Genomic DNA, 12,279 nt, shown 5'->3' with positions numbered 1-12,279 from the left:
TTGTTAGTTGTTACTACTCCGGACTTACTAGTCGTAGCATATGTCCTAACCCGACACGTGAAAGACCTTTCTAAGGGCACCTTGCACATGATACAAAATCACGTGTTTGTATAATTTCGAATTTGTATATTATTTTTAAGCTTTATCGACATATTAACTTAATAATGGTCCTATTATAGTGATGGCCTGATGGAAGAAGTTTAATTACAAGATACACAACATTTCGACGGTTCATGTGAAACTAGCTATTTTAATAACAATTGTTCAAAAATATTACAACATTTTGATGATATAGCATACTATTTAACTTAAATAAAACTACTACAACGTACAATTGCATGATCCTCACCTCTAATTACTCCCTTGAAAAGCTTAAATTCAAAAAAAATTAAAATAAAAAAGAGCTAAACTTTTACTCGTACTAACTTTGCATGTTGTGAGGGGTAAACAAGTAATTTCATAACGAGTGACAAAAAAATATTTCATGATGAGGCCATTGCCTAGCTAGCTAGCTAAATTTACCCCCACCTTGATCCCGGCGCAGCGGCAGCAGCAGCGGTTGTAGGAGGCTCAGCCGCCGTAACGAAACCGAACCCGTCAACTTGCTGCTGATGATGATGATGTTGTTGATGAATATCAAGAGGCTGCTGCTGATGATGCTTTAACAATACAGATGATGATGAGTTGTCACGATCATACGGAGCTGTCATCCCGTACTGTAACCCACCCGTGAACTTTAGCATATTCCCGACCACCTCGTCGCCATCGAATCCTCCTCCTCCACCGGCATTTGTGTTGTAATCCCCCGCGGTTAGTCCTAGGAAGTCCCTAGTCATGCCATCATTGTTCTTTCGCCACGTGTTAAGCATGGCGGTGAAATGATCAGCATTGTTAGGGTGATGATCGGAAGGGGTGGTTGTGGTTGCTGCATTAGTCGAATTCGTGTTTGTCGATGAGGATGAGTGTGGTGGCAATGCAGATGACATGTCATCAGTGGTAGGGGGTCCCATGTGGCGGGACATTGCTCCTAGCTCATCAAAACCGTTCATCATTGCTGACATGGTGTTGTTTCCGACTGCCCCTACCGTGGTGGCCTTCTGTAGGAGGGCCGTGGCGGAGAGGAAGTGAGCCGATGACATGGCGGATGTGTCCGAGGTTGTGAAGGGGAGGGAGGTTAGTAGACTCTTGGATTGGTTGGTGAAGATTGAGGGTGGTTGGAAGAAAGGTGGTGGTGTTGAGAAGTGGGGGTTTTCGGTTTTGATGTGGATGAGAGGGTTAGGGTTTTGAGGGGTCGGGTCCCACGGGGATGAGGAGAGGGACATAGACGACGAGGTGGTGAAAGGGAAGAGAGACGAATTAGGGTTTTGGGTGGAGAAAGGCGGTGGTTGTGGTGGTGGGAGGATGGGGTTGGAAAAAGGGTTTGTTGAGAGTCTTGCACTTTCTTCAGCTAGTGCATCACAAAATGCTCTATGTGTGATGAAGCTATCTTTCCTGCATTACATAAATGTTGCATACAAATGCCTAATGGTTAGAATGTTAGATAAAGACGAGACATCTAAAATTCTACTCCGATTTTTTAGAAAAACACTATATGAGAATAAAACGTGAAAGGAATGAAAGCTTCAGTGTAACAACATGCATGTGATCCCCTTGTTTGAAAATTGAAATTATTGACATAATGATAGCGCAATTTGAACTAATAGTCTGATACTCTAAAAACAATGTGAATGTAACAATGCAAATATTTGGAGCTTATCATTAAAAACGTGATCATAGAACTCATTTCATTTCTTGAAAAATCTAACTATTCTTATAATGAAGGTTGTTTGTGCACAAAATATTTTATGCCAGTGGAGTTTAACGGTAGAGTATAGCAGCTTGATGTATGTTCAAAAAAGGATAATAACAATTGAAAAAGATGAAAGAACAATTAGAAGTCCTTAATTAATAATTTAATACGTAGTAATAATAGAGATAAAACTCAACACACTCAGCAAAAAAAAAAAAAAAAAAAAAAAAAAAAAAGGAAATTAAATAGAAGCTGATATAATACTCTCATAGTTTTACAGCCATCTCTTCCTTTAATCCTTTCCCTCCATTTTAGTGAAGGTTATTGTATGTAAAGTCTTGATAGATTCAATGCTCCCGCCTTATTGGTACCAAACCATACAATATTTTCTCCTTCTTGACTACTATCTATCTTACATGAAATACTAAATATAGTAATATTTGAATTCATTCTTTCAACTTAGGCTCTGTTAGTTTTGACGGAAATCATTTTATTAGAAATTCATATTTCTGTAAGTTACTTTCCATATTAGACCTTTTCTTTGCAAGAAGTTAGAAAGAAAAAAAAATGGAACTGAAAGAGAGATGAGAAGAGGAAGGTAAGGACTAAGGAATAGTTTAAGGGGAAAATGTGGTTTCTCTACCTTATTACCAAGAACATTGTAGATACTAGTAAAACAAAAAAGGAATTAAGAATCTATAACATTTTTAATCTTCTAGGATCCCATATTCCCATTGACCTATTTTTGAACATAGTTTGACTACAAATTGTATGATTTGTACCAAGAACATGTGCTTATATTTCTATTAGTGCTTGAATATACATGTGATTCTTGTACCAAATAATAGTCAAAAAAAAAAAAGTTAACACATTGAAATTAGAGCCTAAACAAAGTGTACTCTTAATCCAAACATAGAGCAACGACCTAGCATGCAAAATTCAGCATATAGGGGGTCCAAAAAATAAAGCAAAAAGGCAGACCAAATCAGATATTTTTGCAGGTTATATCAGTTTTTCCTCTATTATGAAGAAATTCTGAGTTTACTCAGAAGTGTTCTGCTACTATTACAACTGATAAAGAAAATCTTGAAAAAGATTATTACTTTGAAATTAAAAAATGTTGTAATTTATCACTCGTTTAGCATTACTTTTTCCTCATATACACGAGCATAGCAGTGACCTATCATTGTTATTTTTGGGACTAACATCCTGCATTACAAAAAGAAAAACCAAAAGCCTGCCTTTTTTCTATTCAAAGATCTTCTTTAGAAAGATAAATAATCAATTACAACTCCTAAAAGTCTTATATACTTAGATAAAATCTTATTGAGCCACCTAGGGACGACAATTTATACGCATTTTAAACCCGTCTCTAAACATGATTTAAGATGGGTATTGACTAATTGGAAACGGATAATATGTTTGATACTTATCCGGCTCGCTCAAGATAACTTGCATTACTTTGCTCATTAAATATGTTTTATCTAAATTTGATAGACTGTAAAGATTGCAAACTGTGAAAATTGATTTGCATATTTTGGAAAATTGAAGGGATGTTATATAATGTTGATGCATTAATCAGTAGTGAGAAATTGAGGACAAAAATAGACAGCAATTGAATCACTGGACAGAACATTAAATAAAACAAAAGACAGCCTGTTTTTGATTGTTCTTTGTTTGTATAATATACAGTGTTTGTGTGTGTGCTACATAGAACTTGGAAAAAGGTACAGATTTCAACAGATAAATTCTCTTACCAATTGCATTTTATTTATTATTATTCTCATCATATATTATTTCATGCAAAACTTACCATTCTTATGTAACAATATTTTCACCAGAAAACAAAAGGCATATATCAGAATCCAAGAAAAAAAACCAGTACTATACTACATACCTTTGTTAATCAATATTATGCTCATTTAATTCAAAAACATAATCAAACAAAAAAAAATCAATCCCACATAAAATCAATCAAAAAAATGCAAATTATATCGGAAAATATAATAAATTCTTGTAAAAGACGATCTAACAGGTTTCATCCCGCAAATAAGAATAATAATTTTACCTGGAGAAAAGGGTGCCACAATCACATCTATACTCTCTAGTGCCACATGTTTTAGAGTGAGCTTTCCAATCAGATTGAACAGCATAAATTTTGGAGCATTTTTCACACTTATATTTCTTTTCACCATGTTTTCTGCAAAAATGTTTCTTAATTCCAGTAAGATCTCCAAGTGCCCTTGAAGGGTGATGATGAACACAACTAGGTTCTGGACAAACATAAGCTTTCTTTCTTATAACTTCTGTTTTACTCCTTTGTTTAAGCTTCCATGGTAAATTATGCCCTCTTCTATGAAGCTGAAGATTCTGATCTCTTTGAAACCCTTTGTTGCAGATCTCACATATAAACCTATTTGTTGCTAGTAGTGTTTTTGGTGACAGTGCAATCACCTCAGCATCTGGGTCTGCATAAATCAAATCCACAACCATTAGGGCATACTTTTTGCAAATTCGGCCGGGTTTTCAACTACATACATACCCGACCTACATATGTTACTCGGACTCTTCATTTCAACAACACAACACCCAAATAATCTATAACCACATATGTTACTTAAACTCTTTATATCATCAACAATATCAAAGTAATAATCTAGCTATGGATCAATATAATAAGGGTTGTTTTGACTAATTACATAGATACCGACCTATATATGTTACTCGGACTCTTCATTTTGACAGTATCGAGATACAATTGATGGATGAATATAATAAAGATTGAAACTTTTTGAAAAATTACCTGGATTTCCGGGAAGACTTCTCTTTTTCTTGACCTTTTTAAGAGGAGGAGGTTGTTGCTGTTGCTGTTGTTGGTGGGAAGTGATGATATTAGTAGTGTTTTGTAGTAACAAAGGGTTAAAGCTAGAAAGACTATTAGCTTCTTCAGACAAAGTTGAATTGGACATAGCTCCTTGGAACATTGTCTTTCTTCTACAAACCTCCAAGCAAAATAAAACAAAAAAATGTGAAATTTTTTTAATTTTACAAAGTTTTGTTTGTTTGATTATCAAATCTTAAATAAGTTAAACACCACCCACTATGCTAACTAAAAAAATTGTAAAAATCCCATCTTTTTTGGGTATGTACCCTTTGGAAGAAGGGATAGTTTTAGAGAGAGAAGTAGAAAGAACAACCCCAATTGTAGAGAGAGAAAGATAGTAGCAAAGCAAAGGAGGGATTTTTTTTTCAATAAAAACAGGGCCACAGGTGGCAGTGACATATATATAGAAAGCAAAAAAATAAAATTAGAGGAAAATTCAAAGAGAATCAGACAAAATTCACTAACTTTTTTAAAACAAAAAATAATTAAATTAATTTTTGAAAAAATAAATAAATAAAAATTAAAACTAAGAATTTCCCGTGAAGAGGTGATGATGATGATGATGATGATGATGAAAGTTACAATCTTTAACAGTTTAACACCCCATGGATTACTTGTCTGAGCTTACTCTGCTGCAAAATTTGCAGAATTCAGAATATTTTCTTATTTTTTTATATTTTATTTTCTTAAAATGGGTTTTTAATCTTGTAAAATAATGTGTAAAAATAGGGAAAATAAATTTTAAAAAAAGGGGAAGAAAATTGTAGAAAAAGATTCAATTAATTTTAAGAAATTTCTTTTAGAATAAGTTAAAAACTCTGAAAGAGATGTGTGGATGAGGCCAAAGCAGGAAAAGACCAGGAAAAATCCTATCCCTACCCTCTATTTTCAAAAATAAAATGTTAAATAAAAATAATTAAAATAGTGACATTATTAATTATTTAACAATATTTTCTTGTAATTTTGTGTTTTCTGAGTTTGATGTTGGCATTTTCCTGTCTTTTCCAAATCCTGTTACATAATACTACCCAAACCCTAGAGATGACCTTTGATATGAACGGAATGTTATGTTATGCATTTTGTTTTATAATTTTATGTAATTACTCGTATTTATTCACTTATTCCGTCCCTATAAAAATTCTTTCAGTTTTGACTTTACTGTGACACAATCACTGTCTATTCAGATGAAATTTATAAAGACGAAAAAAATCCTATTTTACGGTAATCTTTATTTTAAAAAAACTTAGCTTTTAGCTTAGGAAAATGAGACCCTTATAATTGGTAAAGGTTTTAAAAATTGAAAATTTGGAGAACATAAAAAGAACTTTGTGAGACCAGAGAGTTACTTTATTTAGTCACTGTCATGGGAAAAATAATACTCAATTATTGACTCTTTTTAGTTCGAAGTCTTACTGCCTTCTCCTTTATAACAGTCAAAAGTCAATTAATTACATCTTGATTTTTTAATCTTTGGCAATGATATTTGCATGTTAATGCAAGAATGATGCATTAAAGATACTGCACGAATGGGGCTGAAAACTTCAATCACACTCCTAATAAATCTTTTTGTGTAAAAACATGCTGGAAACTTGTACGGAGTAGTAGAAGAAATTGACATAATGTAAAACCATCTCATAGAAATATTGCTCGTATCTAACTAAGGTTAATTCACTTCGTTAAAATTATTTAACTAAACATTAAAACGTTACTCATGTTAGGGTCTGTTCACATTTACTGAACTGAGCTGAACTGAACTGAAATGAAATGAACTGAGCTGAACTGATTTGAACTGAACTGAACTGAACTTATTGAAGCTGAACTAAACTGAACTGAATAGAGCTTAAATGAATATTTCATGAGAGAAGGAAATTAGGAGCTGAAATGAACTGATTGGAGCTGAATTGAACTGAACTGATTAAAACTGAATTGAACGTATGAACTGATTGGAGTTGAACTGAACTAAACTGAAATTAAGCTGAAGTGAACAAGCCCTTAACCTCGATCCCCCAACTCCCTTAGCTAATGGGATCGAAATAAGCAAAATTATAATCTTAGTTGTACGATACATTTGTCAGCTAATTATACAGCAGATGACATGATTCATTATTAATCACTTATAACTTATAACTTTCTTCAAAAACATAAAGTTTTTTTTTTTTTATTTTTTTTTTAAAATATACTCCGTACTATTTATTGCGTGGTTTGATTATGATAGTGTTTGTTATAGTATGAAATCTGATGCATACTACGCACCAAAGTCCAACTTTGCGAATCCACTAATATCTTAGGCTTCAATTTATACTTATATAAGGAGCTTTTTAGTCTATTCAGATTCACTATTGAGAATATTGTTGCTTTTTCATTTTCGTACGTAGAGTATATCATTATCATTGTGTTGCATATATATGAATTTCACCCCTACAAGATTCTCAATTCAATTTGAATTTGAACAGTTTTCATTTATTTTTTGAAAAATTTTAAAATACCAAAATTCTATTATATTAGTAACTAACAATAATCTTCTAAATGTTGTGCTTACCAACTAGCTAATAGTTGGTTAAAACTTGTTGGGTGACACTAAGAATTAAATCTCGTTTACATTCTACATCATTTGTTCTTTATTACTTTCTTTACATCAGAAACAAAATTCTAAAATGGAGTAACGAAATTGTGTGAGTAAGAGTAATTTAATAGCTAGTCAACCATATTCTATCATCCCCCACTAGCGTGGAAGGAAAGTGCCTAAAGTTGATAAAAACCCCCACCAAGATCCATGGTGGGATTTTGAAAAGCTTTGATCTTCTTCTTTACCCATACTTCCCCACATTATGTGGAGCTAAAAATGTTGCTAACCTTTTTAAGGAATCAGTATATAATACTGTATTACAATTGAAAATCGATCTAGCTACTCGTTATATATCGGGGCCATTTCACCTTACAAATACTTTAACATTTAGCAAAATTAAGTGCATACACGTTTTAATAAGGGCTAATAAATCCTTGTATAAAGGAAGTTTGAGTTTGTGTTAGTACATAATTATCTAATTGTACAAAGTTTATTTGTTCATACTAATAAGGGCAACTTAATAGTGAGGGATAGCTCAAATGGTTAGAGTTTAGCTCCCGATTTAAAGAGATCATGGGATCGATTCTCATCATCCGTCCTTATACCTCTCTAAACACCAAAAATCATATAAGAGCGATTTGGGAAGATTTGCCTTGCCCCGCAAGGTAGCAGTGCCAAGCCAGCTAGCTATAGTTTTTCTTAAAACATGCATCATAGTATTCAAATGCAAAAAAGTTGTGTGGAGGACTTTGAACAGCGATCTATGAGCTAGCTGGCTGAAAGGCTCTTTACAAAAATGCAATATACTTCGATACTTCCCCCGTTCACTTATAGTTGCGTCATTTCTTGTTTTATAATTGTCATCAATACAATTGTTTAACCATGAACATCTCCATTTGTACATGAGTTATACATACTCTGAGTTGAAATTAAACTGACAATATATCATGTCAACATGTTTTTCTTTTATATTCCCTCCGTTTTTAAAAAAAAAAATGCTACATTTTAAATTTTGCACTATTAATTTGAACTTTAAAAGAGAAATAGTGCAACTAATAGTAAACCGAAGTTACTTCACATTAGTTATTGCTCAATTAGTATAAACACACTTTCATTTTCTTCAAGATATTATAAAAGTTGACAGATAATAATATTGAATTTTGAAAGATGAAATTTCCGGAATCATGTCATACGCGTATCAAGTTATCATAACTGGGTTACAATGTACAAATGAAAACACGTTCAAACAAAATTAAACTAAATAATTTATGCTGCGCTAAAGGGTAACAATATATTGACAACATTATTCGGCCCTACAATATTATTTTTTGGCAGCAAAAATCAAGCATGAACAGATGAATATTACAAATTTCATTCAATTTTATTCTCTACTCAAAGCTGTTTTATTGCTTAATTGATCAATTTTACTTTATTTCGACATTTATATCTCTAGGACAAATTAATGGAATTTCATCCAATTTGGTTCATAGATTAGTGGTAATTGTTAAGGCCGTAAGGGTAAATAATCTGATTTATATTGTATTTAAACACAATACAAAAAGGGTTGTCACAACTTAAAATAATACTTCGTATGTGATTTGAAGTATTACTTTTAGTGAAACGAACTTTGCTCTTTTGATTATTACTCCTCTATCTCACATTACTTCGAACACTTGGCACATACCAAATTACCAAGTATAAAGCTTATTATGTGCAATCAATCTGACTTAAATGGTAATAATAAGCAAAAATAACACTAATGATAGGATTATAGGGCAAAAGCGACTTATTATTCAATCTACGAAGTTACAAATGAATATAGAAGAACACTTCAACTTTGTCACTTCACACCCAAAAGAACCTAGATAAATTAATAAACCTCTATAAATATATAAATTAATCATAGAAAAGAAAAAAGTACCTACCATATATTCTAATTTAATAAGAATGTTACAAAATTAATATAATTGCATGCCGACTACCACTTAGTACTTACTTGGTACAACAATTCAAAAGAACATGATTGATATATATTATCTTTTTTAATTAATTAAGAGAGACAAATTATTAGGCTACAATCCGTTATGCTTTTAAAATAGAATACTCCCACATTCTTATATAACCGATCACATATCTTTTTGAGATTTCTTTAAATAATTGGTCACTTTCAAAATCATTATAAATTTTATATAACGTACTCTTAATGATATGTAGTTATGTCTCATTAACTAACAATAACGAAGATTATCAATAACATATGGCATGATAGGGCGTGTCCTAAATTTTGTTTACTAACTACAAGTACGTACTACAAGTCTACAACACATTGATTTTAGAGAATGTGTAACTTATTAATTGATCTCTTAGAACATGTCATAGAACGATAGAGCCAAAAGAAAATGGAGGTAACAAACAAGATAAGAACTGAATCTTACAGGAGGATGTTTCTTGTCTAAAATAATAGTATACATTATTATTTTTACTATCTTTCCTAAATTGTCATATTGTTGATTTGTTGACAAGTAGTAGGACATGAAATATTATAAATTTGAAGACTATAACTAGGGAGAATAGGAAATAACATAACGTTACCTTATTTTCCTAGGGTGAACTAACAATAATGCCTACCAAAATTCCAACAGTGAGATCGAAGTGTGAAACTTCTAGGAAATTTTGAAAAGTAGTAATTTTTGCATTTTCATTTCCTTTTGAAGTTTCCTTCTTATCGACATGACTTGCAAATAATTGGTGGGAGAACATGTTATTGTGGGGTTGGGGAGAGTGTAGCCTTCAATTTAAGTGAAATATTTGAATATGTACAAATTATCATGATTTATTTTGATATTGTTGAGGGTTTTGAAGCAATATATGCACAATAAAATAACTAATTGACTAGGTGATGACGTGGATGAGGATATGTTTTTAAAGTAAAAAACTTTTATGTCGACTAATTTAGCTAGCTATAACGCGTTATCATGAACTGATAGGATTGAATTGAAATCAATTTTAGTTATGTTGATCGGCATCTTATATTGAAAAATATTCAACCTATGATAAAATTTGCGCTTTGACATGCATAATTAATTTAAGGTTTTAATCTTTTAGCTACAATTTGGTCAAGTAAAATGGGAAAAAAAAAAAGAAAAAAAAAATGAAAGTGCAATGTTGTGCTAAATTTAAACAATTCCAGCACGTCGACGATGCTTCTTTTTTTTTCCCTTTTGTCGACTGAGGTCAATATTATACGAAGTAACAAATATGTATAAAAGTCGAAGTATGAATATATTTTGATGTATGACTTTTTGCAATTGTTGAAGGTCTTTCCTTAATACTCCAAGTCTCCAACACCACTCCTCTCTTTTTCATCACCCACCTTCCCCGATCACTATCCTACCTATCACACTTTACGAATTGAAATAAATCAAATAAATATTTTTTCCCGTAAAAAGAATTGGTGCCACAATTGTATTGATCACCCATTTATTAACACACGCTACGTAAGTGATACAGAATAATAAATGAGGATGGAAGTGATAGAGAAATGGTAGCAAGACAATATCTTGTAAAGGACGATGAGGGTGATTGATTGGAAGCAAAATAGACTTGAATAACTAACATACACACACATTGACACCTATAAGGTATTTTCGTGATATTTTTTCTTCTCAAAATACAAAACGCAATTACCACCTTAATGTGAGTAATGTCTATGATATACTAAGAGCCTGTTCTCATTGACTGAATTCAGCTGAACCGAACTGAGCTGAGCTGAATACTTTATAAGAGAAGGAAATTAGGAGCTGAACTGAACTGAACTAAGCTGAGCTGAACTGAATTTCAACGTAGGAGAACAGGCCCTAAGGTTCGGTTAACTCTACTTAAAACTACATTAGACAAGATAAAGAGGGATTAGATAAGATTTGAACTTGTGATGACCTACTTGTCACGCATTCACCCCAGCTCATGATAATTGATATACAACGTTAGATAATCAATTCAACAAGTTTAAGCTCATGGATGAAGTAAAGTTTCTTTCATGCATGATTGATTTTAATTTATACTCTATCAAAAATAAATCCATATTCTGTTTGAATTATGACACGTACATGAGGTGAGCAAGCTCGATATATAGATGTTGTTGAATTTGACAAAGTGAGGGGGGGATGATGATGGCTCCTATATAAAAAATTCTTGGGGTTGCATCATTAATATTCCTTAGCTTACATTAGATGCATCAATGTAATCGTGAAAAATGCAGAAACTATAGGAAGCAAAGGAAGGATTACATCGCCAGCAACATTATATTGAGGGGCCACCACCAATTACACACACCAGCTAATTAGCTTCTTCAGGTTCACGGGTTTCTCTATTTCTAGATTCTCTCATGCAGTCATCTTCTGTCCCTCTCTAAATTAAAACATTTTTTTTTTATTGGTTAGTTTTATTTTCACCCCCATTGGTTAGTTTTATCTTCACCCCTTTACATTTTTGTCTTTCAGATGTGAAAAAAAAGATATTGTGTAGTTGTGTGATGTATGTTGAAAAAAAAAAAGAAGGTATATTGCAATAATTGTATGTATGAGAGTGAGGGATAGCTCAAGTGGTTAGAGCTTCCTCCCGATTTCAAGAGATTTTAGGATCGATTCTCATCACCTGCCCTTGTAGCTCTCTAAACATCAAATAATTGTATGTATGATACCGGAATCAAGAAATAAATTGTAGTGCATTGATAACATTTTGGAACGAACCATGCATGCAGAGTTGCAAACTAATGTTAATAAAATTAAGAATGAATTTTCTTTGGTTGCCATTCGATGTATATTAACAAGTCTACATGTTGACCCTTGCAAGAGTTGTAGTTAATTACTAATAGTATTACATGTACCTCTAATCAAATAGGTTTTCATAACATCATTAGTTAAACATAAGATAATTATTGATTATAGTTTTATTGTTCATTTTTTCGGAACAAGCACTAGTTACAACTAAAAAAGGCAGAGAATATACACTAAGAAACTAACCCGGTTACCCGGTAAATAG

At 32.3% G+C, this 12,279-nt stretch overlaps 1 protein-coding gene across 1 annotated transcript; it reads right to left on the bottom strand.

Moving 5' to 3' along the window:
* Positions 1-221: 221 nt before the first annotated feature.
* Positions 222-5,046, bottom strand: LOC145597831 (protein indeterminate-domain 12-like). The gene is made up of 3 exons (XM_081654077.1): positions 4,593-5,046; positions 3,858-4,257; positions 222-1,491 (listed from the first exon to the last, which is right to left on the bottom strand). Exons 1-3 carry the CDS (start codon positions 4,771-4,773, stop codon positions 519-521), a joined length of 1,554 nt encoding a protein of 517 aa, XP_081510203.1. The 5' UTR covers positions 4,774-5,046; the 3' UTR covers positions 222-518.
* Between the last annotated feature and the right edge of the window lie 7,233 nt (positions 5,047-12,279).

Source organism: Chenopodium album, chromosome 20 (genome assembly GCF_948465745.1).
Source record: "Chenopodium album chromosome 20, dcCheAlbu1.1, whole genome shotgun sequence".
NCBI classification, from domain to species: Eukaryota; Viridiplantae; Streptophyta; class Magnoliopsida; order Caryophyllales; family Amaranthaceae; genus Chenopodium; species Chenopodium album.
Note: the sequence above shows the minus strand (reverse complement) of the source record. Positions and strands in the feature narration are given on the sequence as shown.